Genomic DNA, 25,566 nt, shown 5'->3' with positions numbered 1-25,566 from the left:
CATTCCATTCCACCCTCCTATGTGATGTTGAAGTCCAGTTAGTATCAAAATGCTCTGTCAAAACATCTTGGATCCCCCCTCTCGCAGTCTGCAGCAGTCCCCCATCATCCCCTGACCCTGACCCAGGGCCACAAACTGACCTATTTTGTTCTGTTGAGTGCCTCATAATGGTCTGTCCTTCCCCTTTGTGGTCCCCAACCAGAGAGGGGTGCAGTCTTATTCCATGGCAAGGAGGAAGGCTCTGTGCCAAAACGAACCAGATCCAGGGTCCCAAAAGCACCACACTTGGAAACCACCACAGGTTCAGCTGGAGATCTGTGATGTGCTGATGTGCAACAATGCCAGTGTCCCACAGGGCAGCGCCTCATCTGTCACTTGGAGAAAATCTCACTAGTCCTCTCTGCCTTCTCCGTGTTGCCAGTGAGTGTCCCCAGAGAGCCCAGAGGCCCACAGGGTGGGGATCAGAGCCCCCTCCAGGCACCGAGCTGGGCCTCACACATTGCCATCAACTAGTGGACTGCCCTCCAGCTCCACCCTCCCAAATCCAGGGCCCCCACAGTCCAGGGGCTCCCCACCACAACAAAGCTACCAGTAAGAGCTGATTTGGGCATCCAGTAGCACCAGCAGCTGTCTCATTCAGGTCACACCCATCCCACCAGCATTCAGTGCATGCGGCTTCACTGGGCTACAAGTCTACCGGGCACTGCTCCGTAGCTCCCCACTGACTGCCTTCTTTGACTGGGCCTGGCAGCAGACTCTGGTACTCCTTTGAGTCGAGAGGGCAGCCTTGGCATCTCAAGGCCCCATTTGGCTGCCCAGGAATCACCTCACCAAACTCTCCTGCTGGCAAACACAGACCGCAGCACCCATCCAGACCAATCTGGCACCTCCTCCTTAAAGGAAGAGGCTGGTTGCCGCAATCATCAGTGCTCCACCACCATCTCCCGCACAGTGCCAGGCTTGTGCACTCTTCACTCACTTCCAGCCAACCCCAGGCCACAAGGCTGATTGCAGCTGACCTCACTAGCACCACTTCGTCATTAGAGGCAGCACAGGTGGGATTACATGCAGCAGGCTGGAAGGATTATTGAGAATGAAGATGGGCCAGGATGGGACTACATCCTGTCAGCCATTTTATCAGGCTGTGCCCCTTTGAAGATGTAATACTTGATTACATTTTGTGGAGGGGGTTAGAGAAGCTGTCATAGTTGTATTTATCACTGATGGGCCTGGAGCGTCTATGTTCACATCCTAAGCAATGGCAGTACCCTGACCAAAGAGAGAGGTGGCCGTATCACAGGGTTCAGTCTATACCGTAGGGATTGAAGTGGAGGCATCACATTTAGTAGATGTTGTGACTGTAGCTTAGGTAGTTGCAATTCAGCAGAGGTCAGTCTATTAATGTTTTTTTTTTAAAGGGTGCAAGCTGGGACCAAAGGGATTGCAATATGCGGCTGACTGATACAGTGTCCTCCGCCACCTCAGTGTCCATAGGTGGTTTAGGCAGATTGACCTGATTGGCCGGATCACCAACTTAAGGTACTGTTCCCATTCCCATTAGAATAATTTGTAATGTTCTTTTTTATTTTGGAGAGAGGGGAGGAACAAACAACATCACGGCGTCCCCCGAGGTTTGAAATCACACTAGGTGCAGCAGCAGAATACTGCATAGTGCCAAAAAGGCGCTTAGATGGACCATCATCTTTTGCCTTCATAAACAAATCCGGGACAGGCTATAGGGGAATTGATAAGCTTCCATTCAACGTATCTTTCAATTTTTTTATCGGGGACCAACTTGATTGTGGTAGATAGTCATTCTTATACAGGGTTTGATCTGTCTATTAATCATCCCTATAGCATTAGTCAAAAGATGTACGGTTGTATTGGCAATAACTGGGTCCCTACTCACTGAAATAGATTATTTCATTTTAGCCATAAACTCTGGAAATGCAAAAAAATGTTATTGTAAAAGGGAACGTGCTACAAACAACCTGACTCCAAAGAAGGGTGGCCCAGCCCAGCCTTGTCTGGCTGAAGGTGTGTGCAGATGGGCCCACACTTGCCTGGGCATTGGCCTGGGCATTGGCCTGGGCATTGGCCCGGGCACGTCCAATGTGAATCCTGTGCTGTGAGTAGTCTAACTGTCCAGCGTGTTGCATCAAGCCCCTCCTCTGGGGCACAGAAAGGATTCTGGGCCTGGTGGTTCAGTCCGCAATTTATCCCAAAATCTCCCACGGTGCTGGTAGTCTAACAGTGCTTTATACACCCATCCTGCGTGATGCAGAAAGCCCTATCCTTCGGGACACAGCAAGGATTGTGGGCCCTGTGGTCCTAGCTGCCATGTACCCAAAGGGGTGTTCACTCATTTCGGTGGTGGTGGACCTGAAAGGGGATACAAAGCTTCTTCAAGGGTACGAAAGCAAGGACCATTTTGAAGGAGGGACTCTGCGAAGATTTCGAGAAAAGGGAGAAAAGAGGTGCTGTTAAAAAAAAGCTTCCATTCCCAATAGAACGAACACTACATTAAGACAAAGAGCAGGACACTCCTTTCCCAGAAACTAGATACCACTCCTGTCACTCGTTGGCCTGCTGTTTACCTTTGGCCGTGTGCAGTGCTCCACTGCCTTTAGGTTACATTTCTACTATAGAAATACTTATATACATAAAAGAAGAAAACCCAGGTAAAGGCTTTTTTTCACGATCCATGGCAGATATTATGTAGATCACTGTAACATTATGTGGGAAATTCAGGAAATATTGTTAAGGCATACCCGTTCACCATTATGAACCCTAAGCATAGAAGCTACCATGGAAAATTATCTCTTTGACAGGAGGGGTCCTCTACATCCTGAAAACGTCCTTGATCAACAGGGGTGATGAGTGAAAGTGGTAAAGTCCATTGTCTCAGTTTTATCTCTAATGCATGTTGCAGGGGGTCGTTTCCAGTGGAGGTTTTCTCAGTTATCTCTGATTCAATGTTGGAGGGAGTAGTTTCCAGTGGAGGTGTCTCAGTTATCTCTAATTCCATGTTGGAGGGAGTAGTTTCCAGTGGAGGCGTCTCAGTTATCTCTAATTCCATGTTGGAGGGGGTCGTGTCCAGTGGAGGCGTCTCAGTTATCTCTAATTCCATGTTGGAGGGAGTAGTTTCCAGTGGAGGTGTCTCAGTTATCTCTAATTCCATGTTGGAGGGAGTAGTTTCCAGTGGAGGTGTCTCAGTTATCTCTAATTCCGTGTTGGAGGGAGTAGTTTCCAGTGGAGGCGTCTCAGTTATCTCTAATTCCGTGTTGGAGGGAGTAGTTTCCAGTGGAGGCGTCTCAGTTATCTCTAATTCCGTGTTGGAGGGAGTAGTTTCCAGTGGAGGCGTCTCAGTTATCTCTAATTCCGTGTTGGAGGGAGTAGTTTCCAGTGGAGGCGTCTCAGTTATCTCTAATTCCGTGTTGGAGGGAGTAGTTTCCAGTGGAGGCGTCTCAGTTATCTCTAATTCCGTGTTGGAAGGAGTAGTTTCCAGTGGAGGCGTCTCAGTTATCTCTAATTCCGTGTTGGAGGGGGTCGTGTCCAGTGGAGGCGTCTCAGTTATCTCTAATTCCGTGTTGGAGGGAGTAGTTTCCAGTGGAGGCGTCTCAGTTATCTCTAATTCCGTGTTGGAGGGAGTAGTTTCCAGTGGAGGCGTCTCAGTTATCTCTAATTCCATGTTGGAGGGAGTAGTTTCCAGTGGAGGCGTCTCAGTTATCTCTAATTCCGTGTTGGAGGGGGTCGTGTCCAGTGGAGGCGTCTCAGTTATCTCTAATTCCGTGTTGGAAGGGGTAGTTTCCAGTTGAGGTGTCTCAGTTATCTCTAATTCCGTGTTGGAGGGAGTAGTTTCCAGTGGAGGCGTCTCAGTTATCTCTAATTCCGTGTTGGAGGGGGTCGTGTCCAGTGGAGGCGTCTCAGTTATCTCTAATTCCGTGTTGGAAGGGGTAGTTTCCAGTGGAGGTGTCTCAGTTATCTCTAATTCCGTGTTGGAGGGAGTAGTTTCCAGTGGAGGCGTCTCAGTTATCTCTAATTCCGTGTTGGAGGGGGTCGTGTCCAGTGGAGGTGTCTCAGTTATCTCTAATTCCATGTTGGAGGGAGTAGTTTCCAGTGGAGGCGTCTCAGTTATCTCTAATTCCGTGTTGGAAGGGGTCGTGTCCAGTGGAGGTGTCTCAGTTATCTCTAATTCCGTGTTGGAGGGGGTCGTGTCCAGTGGAGGTGTCTCAGTTATCTCTAATTCCGTGTTGGAAGGAGTAGTTTCCAGTGGAGGCGTCTCAGTTATCTCTAATTCCGTGTTGGAAGGGGTAGTTTCCAGTGGAGGCGTCTCAGTTATCTCTAATTCCGTGTTGGAGGGGGTCGTGTCCAGTGGAGGCGTCTCAGTTATCTCTAATTCCGTGTTGGAGGGAGTAGTTTCCAGTGGAGGCGTCTCAGTTATCTCTAATTCCGTGTTGGAGGGAGTAGTTTCCAGTGGAGGCGTCTCAGTTATCTCTAATTCCATGTTGGAGGGAGTAGTTTCCAGTGGAGGCGTCTCAGTTATCTCTAATTCCGTGTTGGAGGGGGTCGTGTCCAGTGGAGGCGTCTCAGTTATCTCTAATTCCGTGTTGGAAGGGGTAGTTTCCAGTGGAGGTGTCTCAGTTATCTCTAATTCCGTGTTGGAGGGAGTAGTTTCCAGTGGAGGCGTCTCAGTTATCTCTAATTCCGTGTTGGAGGGGGTCGTGTCCAGTGGAGGCGTCTCAGTTATCTCTAATTCCGTGTTGGAAGGGGTAGTTTCCAGTGGAGGTGTCTCAGTTATCTCTAATTCCGTGTTGGAGGGAGTAGTTTCCAGTGGAGGCGTCTCAGTTATCTCTAATTCCGTGTTGGAAGGAGTAGTTTCCAGTGGAGGCGTCTCAGTTATCTCTAATTCCGTGTTGGAGGGAGTAGTTTCCAGTGGAGGCGTCTCAGTTATCTCTAATTCCGTGTTGGAGGGGGTCGTGTCCAGTGGAGGCGTCTCAGTTATCTCTAATTCCATGTTGGAAGGGGTAGTTTCCAGTGGAGGTGTCTCAGTTATCTCTAATTTCATGTTGGAGGGAGTGGTTTCTGGTGAAGACCGTAAGGGACATTGCTCCATTTGGATTCCATGCACAAGGCTATAGCATCCGGTGAATCATCAAAAAGACGCACATTTGCAATTGTTAGCTAACATTATTGCAGTATCAAAGATTCAGTGAGGCGCAGGCAGCAACCAATGGCTGCTCTGATAGATAGCCAAGTATGCCACAGTAAGCAAATGCTTGTGGGTAGGTAATAATAAACAAAAGTTTTCGACCTATAGAAGCAGTACCCATCGAAGGAAATGGCTTTAGTCTTTGTGAAGGTGAGGCCGCCCATTTTCTGTGGGAAGGGATTAAATAAAGGAGAAGTAAGGTGGATTATTTTGGGCTGAATGAAACCAATCTTTTCTTCATCTCATCTATAGAATGTTTGTTACATTGCGTACCGCTGGGCAAGCATTTTTAAAGACTATGGGCCAGATGTACAATGCTTTTTCCTGGTTTCAAATGTCCTGATTCACACAATCAGGCCGTTTGCAACCAGGAAAACGATTTCTGGATGTACAGATTGCATTTTGTGATTCAGTAATCCATTACCGAATCGCAAAATGTTTTTGCGAGACGCTGTTAGGAAGGGGCGTGCCAACGGTGTCCCTTCCTAATAGCGAGTAGCAGGGAAATGTAAGATTGTTTTGCAACTGTGAATGCGGTTGGAAAACAATTGCAGTTACCACCATCTTCAAGTTGATGGTAATCCATTCACAAATAGGAGGAGTTCCTCCCGGGACCCCTTTGGGAAGGAAAGCAAAAATATTTTTTCAGAGCAGGTAGTGGTCCCACAGACCACTGCCTACTCTGAAAAAATGAAAAGAAAACTTTTCATTTTTTTGTTTGAAATGCATCCTGTTTTCCTTTAAGTAAAATTGGCTGTATGTAAGAAAAACCTGCTTTATTTAAAAAGCAGTCACAGACATTGTGGTCTGCTGTCCCCAGCAGGCCACCATCCTTGTGGGTGCGGCCTTTCTCAATGGGGTCGCAAATTGCGACCTACCTCATGAATTTTAATGAGGTAAGTCATTTGCACCCCCCATTGGGAATCGCTAAATGTGTCTCAGACACACTTATACATTTCATTTTGCTAGTCTCTAATTGCGATTCGCAATGAATTGCAATTTAGAGACTCGCAAAATGAAATAGTTGTACATCCGGCCCTATGTGTGCTTGTGTTTGAATAAACTACATTTTACTGGTTGAAGTGGTGGCTACTCACTTCAGAGCTCAAGATTGCTTTCACGTTGTCTATAGCATAACAGATGGAAGAAGATAAATGACACATGGACGCTTGCACTACACTATCCATATGGAACATACATGTGAAACTTCAAAGAGCTTTAGACGGTGGAAAGACCAAGATTACACCATGTACCAGAAATAGGTCTATTCAACACACCCCTCTCAATGCCAGATGACAAGCTGAGAAAACCAGGGATAATTCAAGGTCCATGATGGTATAAAACGCTAATAAATCGAGTAAATGTAAAGGCTGTGATGCGTATGTCTTTAACAGCTCATCTGGCAGTGGGGCTAAAGGCAATATAATGTGGGAAACATAAGATGCGTGGGAGTCAGTATACACACTCTCAGACCAACCTGTTTTTATTAAGTCCGCAAAAGAAATGTCTGCCATCTGCCAATGTTTATGAACAAATTTCAAAAAGCAGAAATGGGTTTTATTTCTCCTACAAATGTTACATGCTGTTGCAGAGTTAGAGTTTACAAATTGGGCTGTGTGTCCTAGTTCTGTGAATGTGTTCTGGTACCCAAGCAGTAATGGCTAGGCCACAGGAAAATATATGTGTGAAAAGAACACGTATGTGGATCCCCACTGGAACCGGAAGGACTGTCACCCAAGCCCTTGTAAGCAGCAAACTGGACTACGGCAACGCCCTCTACACAGGAATCACACCAAGCTCCAGAAAAGACTGCAACTCATGCAGAACGCCTCCGCACACCTCATCCTGGAGATCACCTGCCACAGCCACATCACAGCCCACCTAAGAGACCTGCACTGGCTCCCCGTCAATAAGAGAATCACGTTCACACTCCTCACCCACGCTCACAAGGCACTGCACAACACCAGACCAGAATACCTCAAGAGACAGCTCTCCTTCTGCACCCCGACTCGGCCACTTTGCTCCGCTGACCTTGCCCTCGCCAACATCCAGCGCATCCACAGAAAGACCGCCGGTGGCAGATCATTCTCCCACCTCGCCACCAAGACATGGAACACTCTTCCCACCTACTACGACAGACACAGGACCTACTTACCTTCTGGAGACACCTCAAGACTTGCCTGTTCGAGCAGTAGCAGCCCCCTCCCTAAACATCTTGAGACCCTCACGGGTGAGTAGTGGGTTTTAAAAATTCCTTGATTGATTAATTGACGTGCATTACTTTTAATAAAGCAAGAGAGGAAAGAAGGACGTTGTTTTGGAGCATTTAAATCGCTCACCCAATATCACTGCAACAACAACAACCAGGGTAGATGTCTTCTTCCTTTTCACAACCAGGAGCCATATTACAGAAACCTCCCCACTGGGAGGTGGGTGCCTGCTTTATGCACCCCAGGGGCTCTTTGGTATTACAGAGGGGGCAGCAGTCGCTTGTGCAGGCCCTTCTGTAATACTGATAACGCTGGTGCACAGGTAGCGTCAGAGCTGGCGTGAAAGGGTGTTCCCTCATGCATGGCCCCAGTCAAATGAGGGAATCACTTTGACTTTGTGCCGTGCCATATTACCAACACTGGCACAGAGGCAAACATGCTCCCAAGAGATGCATTGAAAGTGCACGACAGTGGATGAAAGGGGATTCCATGGACCCCCACAGACATCCCCCTGCAAGTGACTGTAGTCACTCACTACACCTGTCTGCAAGGGGATCTCTAATCCCTCTTGAATGTGCAGGCAGGTTACGGCCTACACTGTGAAACACATAGCAGCTTTTGAACAGCTGCTCCGTACTGAACTTGAATCTACTGCCCCGAGGGCAGTGTGAGTTTGCAGCTCTGCTTAGGGGAGTGCATTCAGCAAAATAGGTCCTTGTTTGCTGCCAACACACCTGTTTAAAGGTACGCCACGGCACAAACAGGGAAAATGCACCTTTTAAGTAGTACGGGCCCAGGTTGTATATGAGGGCTAATAACATCAGCTTACACACACTTTACAATGTATTTCAAAATGCTTTACCCTGTAAAACATATATCAGCAAGAATATGCATACTTTTTTGGGGGGAAAAAAACAGGTTTTGCAACGTTCAGTATGATAATGCTTATTCTGTATCTTACTGTCCCCATTACGAAGGGTGCATTTTTCAGTTTTAAATGGGTATTGAATTTATTCGCCAAAAGGATGTTCTTAAGAGAATATATAAACATGTCTGTTGTACGATATTATACTGTGCTGTTTTTGTCATATTATTTTCTTTTTATAAAATCACGAAATAAACTAATGTTTATGGTGCTTATCTGAACAGCATAAGTTGTGTAGGCGGAATGTTGACTCAATGTAAAATTATCACTCATAACACAAAGGCTCCTGCAGTATGTTACCTTTCAGTATCCTTTATTTTATCTAAAGTAAAGTAATGAAAACAACCTGACAGTTCATTGAAAGTAAATCCACATGGTCAATTAATTAGACAATGACTTGGAAAGTTATGTTTTACCAGTCACTATAAAGATTTGGATACAAATGCGACTTGCAATATTCAACAGTTTTCAGGAATTTATTTGAGCTAAAGACGGACAAGCAACACACAGCATTAAAATCTTGATTTATGAGCTACGGTTTAGTAGGCTCATTTCACAATTAGCTTTCTGTGAGTGTGTCATACTCTTAGCGTATGTCACAATGCCGTGGCCTAGAGCACAAATGATTTTTTGTGCATTGCTGTATCCTATTCCACACTTAGGTGTGACTTAATCATGAATTTCGGGAATAAGACAAGTGTTTAATAAGTTCTATGGCCCTTGTCAGGAGCCCAGTGCAACTTGCACCATCCACTGCCCCCGTCAGTGCTGCCAGTGACAGTATCAGCACAATTACTAACCATCACGCTCATGCAAGTGTGATATTGCAGACTATTTCATGCCCCAAATCTAAGAGAATTTAAATGATAGGTGATTGTCATTTTTAACATAACTGTGTTGTGCTCATCCGTTAATTACACAGACAGTGCCACCATGTGACAGGCTGTTATAGGTGCTGGTGTTGACAATTAAGTGCTGCTTCCGAGCACCTGAAACCACCGGCTCAAATTAAGCACTGAGTAAGACATTCTTACTCAGTGAAAAAATCTTGTGAGTCAGGTCTAGAATCAGTTATGTGTTACTCTGGAAAATTCAAAAGTAAAACAAACCTATATCTACACGCAGTAATATCTTCCCCTACTCCATATCAATTGTGGAGGTCTTTTCTTTGCATTCTTACTCAGAAAGTACATTTCACTTCCTTTCAGGCGTCAGTCTATGACAATTTCCAGCATGGACTGAGCTGTGATAAAATGTTTATAAATTATCACAACTATACATATTTGTGGATTGTCCCAAAATGTCATGTCTTCTAATGTTCAACCCTTGTCCTTGGGAGATAAGCTGATTTAAGCATCCCAAACAGTATGCGTGAGTAAATCTTTATAAGAGTGTAAAGAGGTTTTTATGAATGACAAACATGGTTTTGCCATTAGTACAAAAGAGGGAATATTTGCATCTATAAGCTAAACTTGCACACATAAATGACATTGTGAATTAGCCCTACCTTCTCTAGCACCAATTTTCTGATTTAATGGTGATTTAAGCCTCCTGCAAAAGCTAGAACATATGATCCAACTGTCTGTTTTAAGTTATCATTTGTACTCTAAAATACTCAAAGATCAAATGGTGTAGCTAGGTTGTCATGGGCCTGAATCTAAGCATGGAAAATGGTGCCCTTTAGTCTCTAAAAAAGACAACCATGATTACAGTATTGTAACCCCTCGAGCCCTTTTTCTCCATTGTCGCTGCACCTGCTGCACTAATGTTAGCAACCTCTTGCAAATGTCCTTCTTTTTGATGATTGTCAGGATGCAACAGTCTTGGGTGTGGAACCCAAATGGAGCGATGTCCCTCACCCCCTTCACCAGAAACCACCCCCTCCGACATGGAATTATAGAGAGAATCTAAACATCTGCTCCACAAACTACCCCCTCCAACATGGAATTAGAGAGAAAACTGAGACCATGGACTCTACCACTCTCACTCATCACCCCTGTTGATCAAGGACATTTTCAGGACGTAGAGGACATCTGCAGGTCAAAGAGATAATTTGCCATAGCAGGTTCTATGCTTAATGCTTATAATGGTGAACAGGTATATCTTTACAATATTTCTGTTAACCAAGTCTTTGTAGTTTGACGTGGAACTTGTAATTCTCAAAACTAAACACACAAAGAATGATTACCTCAGACATATGTTCATTAGAACTTTTCCCCATGGCTTGAGTAACTATCTCAAGCACTCACTGTGCAGTCGCTGAGGAAGATGGAAGAAGTGCAAGGTAACCAGCAATGTTATTTTTCTGTTGTTCCCTAGCTTGCAATTCACATATTCATACTAGAACTATAATACCTCATACCTGACACTCATATATAATGTGAACAACTGAACACAGTCAAAGAATCCCTCCTGTTCTGACACAGGATAAAAAATTATTAATATAACAACCTGCAATTTAGAAGAGTATATATAAATGTTCAGAAAATAGTTCAAAGTTTGTTTCCATTAAAAATATGACTTTCTGAATAATTCTCCCTATTCCCATTGTCCTTCCATTCAAATTCATTGGAAAGCAATAGGTCTTGGTAAGGAATTCGGAGAGCCATGTAGCTAGATCCTTGTTTAGCAATATTGTATCACGTCTGTCCATCAAAGAATTTGCTGGCTATAAGGGTAGTTAATCACAAGAAGGATGCAGTTAGCGCCGCTTTTGCATAAACAAATGACGCAAATGCGGCGAAAAAGAAGTATAAATATGGGCCCAACTCTTCAGCATACTTCTAGACCTGTTGATACTCTTCCAAGAAGGACTCCTGTGCATGTACAAGTACTGCTACTCTGCTTGACTGACTGCTACACTGAAGGAGCTGCTGCCTTGCTGTGCTGAGCTGCTACCTGATGCCCTCCTACCCGGTGATGAAGAACTGGAGCTGCAACTCCATCTACAACCCAGGACCCCAAGGTGACTCAAGGGGCTAGTCTTCTGGCCTCTCATCTGAGCCTCAGGGACGTATCAGGCTCCCCAACAGTTCCTACCCATCTTCAGCTAGCTCCTGAACCCCCAAGTGGTGCCTCTCAGGTCCTGACCCTTGTTGTGACTTTTGAGCTCCTATAGTCAAGCTTTTGGGCTGTTCGTGACTGCGAACGGGCCAGCTCACACCGGAACCATGCCACTCACATAGAAAAACAGTGAGAGCCTTACAAGCACATTTCTTTGCACAGTAGCATTGTCATCCCACGGGGGACTGGCAATGTGAAGCTCCAGCCCCCCTGTCTGTACACCCAGCCTACTCTTTGCACCACACCAACTGCCACCCGTGACACTCTCTTTGCTCCCAGCGACCCTCTCCAACATGAACAGGATTCTTCCATATCTGACCCATGCTCCATCATGGTCAGCTTGAACTTTTGGCTTTGACCTGCTCCAACGTGGCTTGATATCACCAGTTGGTGCTGTATGCTTTTAGGTGCTACTTTACAGTTTGGTCTTTATAAATTCATAACTCCGGTTCTACTGATTGGATTTGTGTCATTTTGGTCCTGTTTTATTTCTTATATTTATCTCTATATTTCTAACTTGAGCACAAGTTACTGTGGGGTTTGCTTGTGCCTTACATTGACTAGGATTTTGGTTGCTGCTTGACCAGGGTTCACATCCCATTCAACCAACAGCCCAGTTTCTAACATTGGTGGCATTGGTGGGATAGGAATTGTGTTTGTGCAGTGCCATATAGTGATTTGGTGTAGACCACCATCCCATATTCAAAACCAATTCAAGTTTAAATTCACCCTGGTTAGCCTTTTTGATTTTTCAAAATTTTCACTGTCTCTTGTACCTGAATCTACCTCTACAACCATGGAGTTTGAGTTGGCAAACATGGAGGCCTACACTGTGGCCCAGCTGAAGGAGTTCTGTAACCAGTGGGGGGCTTCCAGCTAGAAGCAGCTCCTGGAAGGTGGAATTGAACAAGGCATTGCGGGCCTGGGCAGAACTCCACCAGTCACTTGAAACAGCACCTGAAGGAGATGAAGGGATAGACATACAACGAGAGGATTTGGATCTCAGTTCCGACGGCCAACAGTCTGCAGAAGGGGATGACTTGACCCCAATTTGGATCTCCATGCCAGGGCAGAGTGCAGTGTATCGTCCCACAGCCTGTTGCCAGTAGAAACTGGCCATGGAGGAGAAATTAGCTTTGGAGCTAATGGCTCATGACAGAGCCTTAAAGAGCTGGAACTAAAGGGCAGTCAGACAGGTTCTAGCAGCATTAGTGGCAGCATACCTGCAGTGACTGAAAGAGAAAGAAGTCTGCATCTCCAAGAATTTGCCCAATTATATAGTGGGTGATGCCATTGAGAAGTGGTTTTCTGCCAGTGAGGTAACCCTCAGGGTTCACAGATCCCAGAAGAGCACTGGGGGTAGTATATGGAAAGACATGCCTACAGTGGGGCGGGACACACTTCTTACTTTAGAGGTTGGGGACCAAACCAGCTATGCTCCCATGAAAGCCATCTTGATTGTTAAGTGTGTATTGATCCCTGAAAAGTACTGCCAAATGCTCAGAGACAGTCAGAAGCTCCACAAACTAGTCCTGGGTGAATTTTGTAGACTACTCAAGCAAGGCATTGAATGGTTGGGTGCGGGCTGCAAAGTTAATGGCTCCAATGGGTTGTACAATGTAATTTTGAGAGACCACATACTCATTATTCATCTTTCAGAGCTGCACCAGCACCTAGTTGACATCAAGCTGACTGCCTTCAGGAAGCTTGCTGAGGAGGCTGATCTCTGGGCCAGCACCAGAGTGTCCCAAAAAGTATCTGGGGAGACACCCACAAAGGTGTTAGGGGTCCCACCCGAAGAAAGAGGGGGGAACATTTTTAAAGGAGTTCTAACAAGGCTTTCAAAATAATTCCTAGGGGAACAGTGGTAACCAGTCCCAGTATGAGTCTAAAAAAGAAGGTGTTCTTTGACAAGCAGACAGTGAGGTTTATACCACAATGCACAGAGTGCTATAAGAAGGCACTCCATAGGTGACTCTAAATATCCCACTAGGGCTCAGCCCCCACCAGTGGGCAGACACCTGGGTTGGTGAGTGTAGCACTCAGAAAGGAGGTAGTCTCAATTAGCTTTGGGTAGCAGACAGAAGTGACCCTAGTTTCCCTGCGGGATAAGGAATAGGTGCTGATCAGTATAGGGAAAGGTGCGGAAGACATTGTGACGCGAAGGGTTAATTAGCTTGAGCAGTGTAGATGAGCGTGATGCCTGCTGAAATCACTGAACAACGTGGAAAAGTCCATGATATTATTTTCAAGCTTATTTGTGTAGAAGACTCCGTCTCAACCTTGAGAATGAGAGTACAGGGAGAAGATGGAATGAAAACAAAGGCTGGGGAAGGGCAAAGCAGCCAAGTGCTGATAACATAGCTAGAAAATGCCAGAAAGAGATAGAATCTAAGCTTCGAGTTACTTAAGCACTGAAGTGCGGGTGAGGGATTTGAAGCTCGCAAATGGGGTTGTGAAAGTTGCCATGGCCCAGCGCTGCCTCCCTGTTTTGCTGTTCAGAGACCGTGATGCTTGAGGGAGAGAGAGGTCCAAGCAGGCGGAAGAGGGCTTCCCAGCATTTCGTGGACTAAGTTAAGTTCCACACAGGGATGAAAGGCCTTTGTTTTTCTGCTCTATTATTATGATTGATTATTAAGCTTGCAATGTGTTTATAATTTGAAGTATTCAGCTTGTTTACATTTTGCTTTCTAAACATCGTAGTGCGAGCCTACTACAGTAATTGAAACATACATTTTGGTATGCAGTTAAGCAAAGCTAATCTGAAGAATTCAGCTTGTTTATACTTTGCTTTCTGAACATCGTAGTGTGAGCCTGCTGCAGTAATTGAAACATGCATTTTGGTGTGCAGTAAGTCAAAGCTTATCTGAAGTATTCAACTCGTTTATATTTTACTTCCTGAACATGAAGTGTGACACATTTTGGTATACAGTTATTACAAGCTTATATCTGTCAATGAACTCTTTGCTCATATGTATACATAGATGCTCTTTGTAATGTACTTATATATAAATAGATGCTTTTCATTGCTATTCTTATTCCACTATTGTTAATTTGCTAAATGCCTACATTTACCTGAAATTCTAGTAACGCTAAATTGTATTCATAATTGGCGTGTAGTCCTTCATTGAGCGTCCTTATTGATTTATACCGAACAGGTGTCAACCAGTCACCTGGATAACACAGGTGCTAAAAGGCCATGTGCCTCAAATACTTCTACATACAGTCAATGGGTCACCATCAATGGGACATCGGTGAAAGCACTGAGGGACACAGTAGACAGCATGACTACTGTGAAGTGTCACCTTCTGTCCACAGAGCGGATTCTCATTAACACATTCCACCACGTCATCGTCGCCGACAATCTTGCGACCATTGACCGGTGGCTCTAGTTCCCTTTGAGTTAGAGGAGGGTTCATTGGTTCTCTAAAAGTAGCTATGAGCCATGCCTGTAGATGTCTTTTGAGCAACAACCTTGAGCACACTATCTGGAGGGTGGTAGAGCTCAGGTCACACTTAGAGATGCTGGGATTTCCTGAAAGGGTCTTTATGACCACAAGGCCGTTGGCTGCCCGGGAATGGAGTCAAGGGCATCTGGGGTCCGGAATGATGCCCAGACATTTGCCAAGAAGAAGAGGGACAGAGGGCATGGGAAGCCATCCCTGAAGTCCCCACGGTTGAAGGGACACCTTAGGAGGGTGCCCCTCTGTCAACCAGGAAAGACATTGTCACCCTTGATTACTTGCCTGAGCATGCTGGTTGGCAAGTTGAGGGCAGAAAGAGTGCGCCACTCTAGAGGTCTTGAGGTGGCAGTTTGAGTCCCAGGCAACAGGTGACACCTCTGGAGATCACCTGATCTATTGGGAGAATGACCTTCTAAATAACAAGCCTAAGGCTCCTGTATCTGGGGCAGCCCATGTCCTGGTGGTTCCCTAGTGTTACAGGGCATTCCTACTGGGTCTGGCTCATGATATACACCTAGCAGGACATCTATAACAAGACAAAACCTTCACCAGGCATGTTGCCCACTTCTATTGGCCCTGGATGAAGATGGCCTCAGATGTATTCTGTAGGTACTGCTCATCTGGCAGACTGGTGGCAAGTCAGAGAAAAAGCTCAAGGCTCTCTTGACCCCATTACCTGTTGTTGGCACTCAATTTGAGAGGATAGGCATCAACAAGTTTTTACAATAAGGTCTGCTTATTTGCAGATGAACTGTGATCTGTTCCTTTCTGAATATTCCATCAGCGTATGTTTCTGCTCCTTTACATTTTGATTTGTTCCCGTAAACGTTGCTGTTTCTTTTTCTGCTCCTCTATACCACCATCTTGGAATGCAGCTGTCACTCAGCTCTCGCCGAAATGTGTCATTTCAGTTCATTCTGCAGCACCCGACAGCAACAACTATTCATAGGACGTAACTCGTATTGTTTAAGAAAAGTCACGCTTCACTCCTTTAACACTGCAAAAAGACATCACTTCGTGGCAGGTTATTATAATATTTGAATACCTACTGCTATTTAGTTTTTAAACTATACTTCGGCAGGATTGTTCCCAGATACAACCAATCATCTTCAAAGGATAGCTTCTTACAAACAAAACAGCTGAGTTGCTCTCGGAATATATACAAAGAAAACGATTAGAAGTCATAGCGGCCGCCATACAGTAGCCACAGTGACAGTAGTGAAGAGAAGCCGCGTCGCCTCACACCAGTATGGGCGACCTCTCAGCCATTTAAGATGAAGTTATGAAAATATAAGCATCCTAAATTACATAAAGTGTGGCTGTGAGGCGTATCGTGTGAATAATCCATGTCACAAAAGTCCATAAATAGAACAGTATGATAAAACTGTATCACGTGTATTGTCAAGTTGTAAAGACATATTATTTTCTTTCTGACCTTGCCATCAACTCCACCTCTGGGTGATCTTAGGAAAACAGACAAGTGGTGATGATAGACAATGCATGGGACAACAGAATGTTAGCACGTTTCAAGTATGGATTACAAACACAGACGCATTTTATTTTTACATTTCATAACCTCAGCTCCAGGGTAATGACGTGATTGGCACTCACTTTTTGGAGAAGTGACAATGCCAAATTCGAACCCAGGTCTCCAGGATTCAAAGCCATATATTTAAACACTAAGGGGGTTATTCTAACTTTGGAGGAGTGTTAATCCATCCCAAAAGTGACGGTAAAGTGACGGATATACCACCAGCCGTATTACGAGTTCCATAGGATATAATGGACTCGTAATACGGCTGGTGGTAAATCCGTCACTTTTCCGTCACTTTTGGGACGGATTAACACCTCCTCCAAAGTTAGAATAACCCCCTTAATCATAACTCTCGAACAGTGTACAACCTTAATAGCGATCCCAGAATATCAAGAAAACATAATATTGAGAACAAACTATACTGTATAAAAAATAATATCAACGTGTATGTAAGTCTAGATTTTCTATATCTAACTCCACATATAGGTACCTACTTGGTACATATGTTTTCAACATATGTAGATATGGGATTAGGAATCGTAAATCTATACTTCCCTATATGAACTTACCTTTCAATGTTTTGTCCCTCAATATTTTTGTACTCTAGTATTCAGTAGTACAATCCTCTTAAACTGAGGCACAAACTGCACAGGATAAAAGTTTCGATGCAAATTAGTACATTTTTGGTCTGCGTACATCTATGATCCTTTTCCTTGTAGTTTTCCGTTGTACTAATTGTACCAGCCTACTCCATGATTGACGCTTTGAAAGATGAAAGACATATTTTGTTTCATAGACTATGGCCCTCATTATATCCCTGGTAATGTGGCAGTATGACCACCAACAGGCTGGCAGTACATACCGCCACAATATGAGATTGGCGGGTTGGCTGCAGCCAACCCGCCACTTCTCAACTCATACCGCCATGGCGGTATGAGCCGCCATGCCGGAGATGTCTATCTCCAGCCCGGAGGCTGGCATAGTACTGCCCATGGCATTATGAGCCGGCCTACCACCATGGTTTTTGTGGCATTAACAATGCCACGAAAACCATGGCTGTAGGCCCTACCGGTGACCGGGAATTCCTTCCCTGTCACTGGTAGGTGGCTCCCCCGCCCCCCCAACACTCACCTGATGCCCCCTCACCCACCTAATACACATACTAACCCCCCACCCCCTCCGATCAACTCACTCACCCCCATACATGCACACACCACACAACTGACCCCACCCCCCCACAGCCACACATGCACACATCACCCCCACTCCCCTCACCCCCACTACAGTCACATCGCCCCAACCCCCTCCCCACATACACGCACCCAGATACCCACATGCACCAGACATACACCCATTAACTTTCACTGACATACACACATTCATTCACACACTGACATACACGCATTCATTCATGCATACTTCCAGACATGTTCACACTCATTCTTACACACAATCACACTGACATGCAGACACGCACTCATGTCACCATTCTTACATGCATTCACTCACACTCATACACCCACGCAAACAACACACACAGACGCATTCACACACATACTCAGACATTCACACACACACTCAGACACGCACACACAAAACACCCCCACCACCTTCCCCTGTCAGAAGCCCGACTTGCCTTGGACAAGGAGGTATTCCAGCAGGGAAGGGGCACTGCTGTCGCCAGCAGCGCCCCGCCAGCAGAACACCTCCAGGCCGAATTACTGGTCATAATACGGCTGGCGGCATTCTACTGGCGTGGCGGTGCTGGTGGTAGCAGCGCCGGCTTACCACCATCCGCCACCTAGAGCACTGCCGGATTTCCGCCCTTATTGTGGCGGAAGTCAGGCAGTGCTTAAAATATGGCAGACAGATGGTACCCGCAGTGGCGGTATGTTGGCGCCCGTCACCGCGGCAGTAGGAGGTTATGTACCGCCAATGTTAAAATGAGGGCCTACATGTTAAGCGATGTTAAAACAACCTGTAGCGTTTTACTTTGTGCCACATAGACTATTGTGTCGTTGTTTCTCAATGACCAGGTTCATGTTACCAAAACATGAAGCAAACTTAAACTAGACTAAACCTATTAAACAACTACATGTTGGTGATGGAATATCTTAGCTCTGTCAATGATTACTGCACAAAAGTTATAACTGTTCCCCAGGTCTTATTGCAGTTGAATAGTGTTTTATGTGTTATTGCATTTCTTCACTCCCCTGAAGTGTGGACCTAACTCCAAGAAACAGTCATTCACAAAGATTTCTTTTTGTAGTGGAAGCATCTCAAACATTGAGTGCTGAAGTGGAAACATGCCATTGAGGTATTACTAGACAGTATATTTTACAGGGAGGGGCTTTTACATTATTATATCACACATAACTACAAACTAAGAAACTCTCGGGTTGTGTTCTGGGTATTGTGTTCTGACCCGTTTCGAGTTGGGTGCCAGCATCACTATTAATAAATTGATGGGGAGTGGATTTTATTGCCTGAGAGGGCTTCATGTTGTAATGGATGCACATATGTGTGAAACCTCTGTGTGGTAAACGTTGCATGAGGACATGAAAAGGGGGGAACAAGACAGTGTTCAGTAAGTGATGAGGAAACGGAGGGAATGCCTGTATCTCTAAAGAGAGAGAAAGGCCAAAGAGGGTGGGCTTGCGCGGTGGATCAGGAGAAGAGTGTGAGAGAACTGCTGGTTGGAATCTTTTGATATAAAAAGGGGAGTGAAACCACTTTAGGCCTGTTCTGGCAACCAAGTTGCTTCCCTGCCATGGGATACTGCTTGACAAGATGGATTTTTAGATTCTTGCAGAAGTGAAGACACATGAAGCCTGGACTGAGATGGTGTTCCTGATCACAGATGTACAAAATATTCACAATACTGGACAGTAAGTTCACATCCCTGCTGGTCAAGGTATTACAATTTCTTGACAAAAATCTTCCTAATTCCAAATATAAGCAGTGGCCTGCACTGTTGGATATTGCACTAGGATGGTTTTGCTCATGCTTTATGCAACATAATATGTAGGCTGAAGTTAAACATCTATTGATCCTTTCTCCTGTGCAGTGCCACAGCACTCAGAATGGTTGTGCAGCAACCTATGAAATAAGGAAATATTTAGGGGTCCAAGAGAAATATGGATTTCATCATTGTAATGACAGGCCCCAAACCGCTCTGCAGATCTTTAGCACTGCTGCTTATATCATATTTCAGTTGAGGAACCAATTATCCAGTAGGAAAGGATAAATAGCTGCTACTATGTAGCACATTTTGTAACAGTATTATATTTATCCATTTGAGCTAGAAATAACATTTTGATTGAAATCTGTAAATTTAGTGGCAAGTGCATCAAATCCATATTTCGCATAATACAATGGGCACTGACTGTTGTCAATTGTGTCATCAGAAATGTATTCATAAAAGATAAATACAACCTAAGCATTCTAATTTCAGTCACTGGCAATTGTTAGCTGCATCTTCAAGAGAACTACGTCAACTGCCTCTCTCTTCTGAAGACAGAATGAGTTTATTTAACAATACAATCTGTTTTTATAATTCTACATTCTTGGCTACATAATTAAATGATCACTTACTTTTGCTTTAGGCAATCACAGAATATAGCCCAGTATTTTATTCATTATTTCCTTTAAATATTTCCCGGGTTGAAAAATCATCCCTTCACAAGCTAACTAATGCAAAATAAATACACAAATAGAAAAATAACATGTAATATTATCTTATATTTCCATCTAGTGGTTCTACGGCATTTCCAAACCACTCTGCTTTCAGCCTCGTGTTTTATGATGTCACCAACACCATTTGCTGTCAACACTCAACTATATTACATAGTAACCCTATCTAATCTATATATTTGTAATGGATTCAATTAGGGATTAGACACATGCGTAGAGCATGAAACATGCCTTTAAACTACAATGCTGGTTGGAAGGGATTTTTTAATCGCACAAGTACTGGCTGAACGACGGACTGTGAAATCCACTATTTAAAGTACCAAACTTTAAAGGTTCTTTGCCACACCTTGGAAGTCATAAACAGAGGTGTGTGTGGAGATGGGTGTTACCTCCTACTGACTATGTGCGTGCTGGGATTAGGTTTCTTTGATAAAAAGACCGCCCAGTTGGACATCAAGAGTCTGATCTTAGCAGCTGCGGAGTCTGTGGAAGCTGTACATATCTTTTGCCTGACATTACTTCTTACTGGGCATGTACAAACTGATAACCGCAGCCCTGTTTTCCATATATGAAGAATCTCTAATCATCCTTCTAAAGCAGTGGTTCCCAACCTTTTGACTTCTGTGGACCCCCATTTTATCAATACTGGAGCCCGGGGACCCCCACTGAATCATTATTGGAACACGGGGACCCCCAAGGAGTCATTACTGATAGCTGGGACCTAATATTATTAAATTTTTTAAGCAGCCGCGGACCCCCTGAGGAGGCTTCGCGGCCCCCCAGGGGTCCCCGGCCCACAGGTTGGGAACCACTGTTCTAAAGTAATTTTCAAATCGTGTCACTTTTGACCAATGACACTGGCCACTGTGTTTAAAAAGGCACAATTGTAAACAATTATACAAATGTTTTCTAAAAACGACGCTGTAGAAGATACTGAAAGCAGGTGAAAATTACTTTTTATGAATTTCATCAAGTTGTTTGTCTTGTCTGATCACTGAGTAAATCTTACCCGAAACGTAATAATTTGTTATCTGAACGTGCTCTTTGACTGTACATGCATTGTATGTATTTAATTGAAAACCCCGGTATGTTCAGTGCCTCAGCTTTCAGTTAGGTTCTGGAAACTAGTTCGGGAATATAAAAAAAAATATATATATAACAAAAAATGAATTCCATCAAGTTGAGGTTCATGTACCTAGTGCTCCTGGGTTACAATTAGCCACTTGGGAACGATGTAAAAAACATCACCAGGGATTGTTTTCAATCCATCGATCAGGCACTTGTCAAGCACAACTTATCCCCAATGGGGTCACAAGGCACTGTTGCGGACGTGTTGCTCACTTAAAGAGCCAGGTCTTGAGATCCTTCCTGATCTGCTTCAGCGAGGCGGCCTGTGTGAGGTTGAGTGGGAACGTGTTCCATGATGAGCTGCGAGGTAAGAGAAAGATTTACCTCCAGCTGTGCTCTTCCTGATTCTGGGGATGGCAGTGAGGGTGTGTTGGGAGGATCAGAGCTGCCTGGTGGGGGTGTAGAAGGTCAGGCGGTGGTTCAGGGAGGCCAGTCCAATGTTGTGCAGTGCCTTGTAGGTGTGTGTTAGTAGCTTGTAAGTAATGCATTTGTTGGTCAGGAGCCAAAGCAGGTCTCTGAGGTGGGCGGAGATGTGGCTGTGGTGGGGAATGTCCAGGATAAGTCTGGTTGCTGCATTCTGGATGCTCTCTAGTCTTGTTTGAAGCTTTTTTGTGATGCCAGCATACAGTGCATTGCCGTAGTCCAGTTTGTTGGTGACAAGCTTATGGGTAACCGTCCTTCTTGTCTCAGTGGGGATCCACGTGAATATTTTCCAAAGAAGGCTCAGGTTGCAGAAGCATGACGATGAGACGGCATTGACTTGACGGGAAATGGAAAGCGCAAAGTCCAGGATGATGCCCAAGTTGCGTGCGTGGTCTGGTGGCATTTCCTAGGGTGGTTGGCCACCAAGACTCATCCCAGGCAGAGGGGGTGGAGGCGAGTACGAGGATGTCCATGTTACAAAATGTTACAGTAGTGCTTTCATTTGATCATATTTTACCAATGTTGGTAGCCCACTGTGCTTCAAAATGCAACATTTAGTGGCATTTTTCCCAAAGAAACTTGGATTTTCATACCCAAGAAAATCAATTCATTTTTAGTTCTGGATTGACTGAGGCCTATCTGCAAATGTACTTTTACCAATTCCTTAAAATATACATATAGGGGGCTTTTATATTTTTAACCAGTGTTATCCCTTTAATGTCCTTGCTGGGCACCTTATTAAACACTAAGGGGCATATTTATACTTTTAGGAGCGAAACTGCACTAACGCAGTTTTGCACCAAAAAGTTTAGCACAGGCTTGCGCCATTCCTGAGCACCAGCTGGGCGTCATATTTATGGACTGGCACAAGCCGGTGCAAAGGGTGGGCTACCATAAAAAAATTACGTTAGCTAGGTGGGGTTGACGGTATGGGAGAAGGGGGTTTTGCACTACAAAATGACATTAGGCTGGTTAGAGTGAAAAAAGATGGCTCTGACCAGCCTTGCATCATTTTCTGATGCAAAACCATCCATACCACAAGACTCCTGTCTTAGAAAAGACAGCATTCATGCCCACCACCCAGTGGTCAGCACAGGGGACCATTGTCCCCTGTGCCATGCAGGGGGTCCCAAGCTGGGCCCGATGGTACTTTAATTAAAAAAAAAAAAAGAATTACTTACCTATACTTAACCTACTTACCTGGGATGGGATCCCCCATCCTCTGGTGTTCCTCTAGTGAGGGTGGGGGTGTTCCTGGGGCTTGAGGAGGGCACCTGCGTACCCATTCCATGGTATTTAACCATGGAAATGGGTCCACAGATCCCTTAATACCTGGTCTGACCCAGGCGTTAAATAATGGTGCAAAGCGAGCTTTGCACCATTATTTAGCCCCTCCTCCCACCCGTGCATCATTTTAGCACAGGGATAAATATGGAGCTATGAGGTTAGCGCCATTTTTTAGATGGGAATGCCTACCTTGCATCTCATTATCTCAAGGTAGGCTCATGCCATCTAAAAAATGTTCCAAACTCAAATATTTTGATGTTAGACTGGTCTAACATCAACATATAAATATGGAGTTAGTTTCGTGCCAAATTTGCGTAAAAGAAATGACGCAAACTCTGCACAAATAGGGTATAAATATGCCCCTAAAGGCCTCATTTACAACACATAGAAAGAGAAAAAAATTAGGAGAAATATCTTTGCATTACTCTTATGCCACGCTTGAGGTGTAGGAATCTGACACAGTCCCAGACTTGTAAATCTGGGAATGCAGCAGATTCCTTTGGGTTCCATTGGTTTTGTGTGGGAAGAGCCCCAAGAAACACTGTTTTGCTTTTTTGATCCTCCCATTTTTGAACTTTTTACTGTCGGTGAGCATCTATACCAGTGCCTCACCCACGGTAATCACCCAGTAAACGTACTCTGCATGTGTACCACCAGTTCCCACCTTTCAAGATGAAGTCACTGAGAGGCAGCAAGGTAAAAGGGCAATTGGCTGGGTACACGTGAACATGTGCACACATGTGCGGGTTGCATGTGGGAGACTACTGTTGGGTGCAGCTCTATAGGAGCTCAAAGGTAGCTTGGCGCAATAGGGACTCTGCAGATACAGGTATTCACCTGGCATAGGTCTCATGGGGATAGTGTACACTAATAGGGAAGGTCAGTATGCTTTACTGTTTTAATCTCCCCGATCTCCCTCCTCCCCTTCCCAGCGAAGGTCATTGAGAAGATCGTCAACGCCCAGCTCACCTACTACCTCGAGGACAACTCCATCCTGGACCCCTCCCAATCTGGCTTCAGACGCAATCACAGCACCGAGACTGCGCTCCTCGCCGCCACAGATGACATCAGACAGCAAATGGACAACGGTGAAACTTCAGCCCTCATCCTCCTGGACCTCTCCGCTGCCTTCGATACTGTCTGCCACCGCACCCTACTAACACATCTCCACAAAGCCGGAATACAAGACAAAGCCCTCAACTGGATCTCCTCATTCCTCTCCGGCAGAACCCAGAGAGTCCGACTCCCACCCTTCTGCTCCGAAGCCACTAATCTCATCTGCGGCGTCCCACAAGGCTCCTCGCTAAGCCCGACACTGTTCAACGTCTACATGGCACCCCTCGCACAACTGGCCCGGCAGCACAACCTCAGCATTCTCTCCTACGCCGATGACACCCAGTTCATCCTCTTCCTCACCAATGACCCACACACCGCCAAAGCCAACCTCCATGAGGGATTGAAATCCATCGCCGAGTGGATGAGAAACAGCCGCCTGAAATTAAACTCCGACAAGACGGAGGTCCTCATCCTCGGACACACCCCCTCGGCCTGGGATGACTCCTGGTGGCCCACCGCGCTGGGACCCCCCCCTAGACCAGCCACCCACGCACCAACCTCGGCTTCATCCTCGACTCCGCTCTCACCATGTCCAAACAGGTCAACGCAGTCTCCTCCTCCTGCTTCAACACCCTCCGCATGCTCCGTAGAATCTACAAGTGGATCCCGACGCAAACCAGAAAAACGGTGACCCAGGCCCTCGTCAGTAGCAGACTTGACTACGGCAACGCACTCTACACAGGCATCCCAGCAAAAGACATCCAACGACTCCAAAGCATCCAGAACGCCTCCGCCCACTTGATCCTCGACGTACCCCGCCGATGCCACATCTCCCACCACCTGAAGGACCTCCACTGGCTCCCCGTGGACAAGAGGATCACCTTTAAACTCCTCACCCACGAGCACAAAGCACTCCACAACTCCGGACCCGCCTACCTGAACAACAGACTCAACTTCTACGTCCCCTCCCGCCAACTCCGCTCTGCCAACCTTTCCCTCGCCATCGTTCCCCGATTCCAACGCAAGACCTCCGGCGGCAGATCCTTCTCCTACCTCCCCGCCAAGACCTGGAATTCCCTCCCGACCCCCCTGCACCAGACCCGGGACCTCCTCACCTTCAGGAGACTCCTCAAGACCTGGCTCTTGGACCAATAGCAGCTACCCCCCTCCCCTCAGCGCCTTGAAACCCTAACGGGTACGTGGCGCGCTTTAGAAATTTACTGATTGATTGATTGATTGCTGCTGACGTTCATTCTACGTCACTTAGAAGGAGGATGGGCGCTAATTCTGTTGCCTGGTTACGCGTGTCAACAGCGTAGCTGCAACAAGGAAGAAGACGCACAGCTACGCTGACTACGCGTGTCAACAAATTCTGCCGATTAAGGATGGAGTCGAGTCTGTAGAAGACGCACATGCATTTGGAGGAGTCGTCGGACTGTTTATGTGTGGACGGTTACTTGGAAACTGTGTTGCTGAGCGTCTCGCCTGAAAGGAGCTATTTCCTAGTTTCTTAGAGTGTTCGTCAGACACATTTAATTGTGCTTTGCATTTGGACTCTGTGTTCCTTATTC

The 25,566-nt window shown here is 45.6% G+C and overlaps 1 protein-coding gene across 1 annotated transcript; it reads right to left on the bottom strand.

Annotated features, from left to right (window-relative positions):
* Window positions 1-2,803: 2,803 nt before the first annotated feature.
* LOC138296225 (cell surface glycoprotein 1-like) lies at window positions 2,804-5,068 on the bottom strand. The gene has a single exon (XM_069235184.1). It carries the CDS (start codon window positions 5,066-5,068, stop codon window positions 2,804-2,806), a length of 2,265 nt encoding a protein of 754 aa, XP_069091285.1.
* Window positions 5,069-25,566: the final 20,498 nt, after the last annotated feature.

This window comes from Pleurodeles waltl, chromosome 1_1 (genome assembly GCF_031143425.1).
Source record: "Pleurodeles waltl isolate 20211129_DDA chromosome 1_1, aPleWal1.hap1.20221129, whole genome shotgun sequence".
In the NCBI taxonomy this organism is placed as follows: Eukaryota; Metazoa; Chordata; class Amphibia; order Caudata; family Salamandridae; genus Pleurodeles; species Pleurodeles waltl.
Note: the sequence above shows the minus strand (reverse complement) of the source record. Positions and strands in the feature narration are given on the sequence as shown.

Excerpts from the sequence above, each read along its gene's own strand:
- LOC138296225 (XM_069235184.1), bottom strand. The coding sequence starts at position 5,068 with ATGAAATTAGAGATAACTGAGACACCTCCACTGGAAACTACCCCTTCC.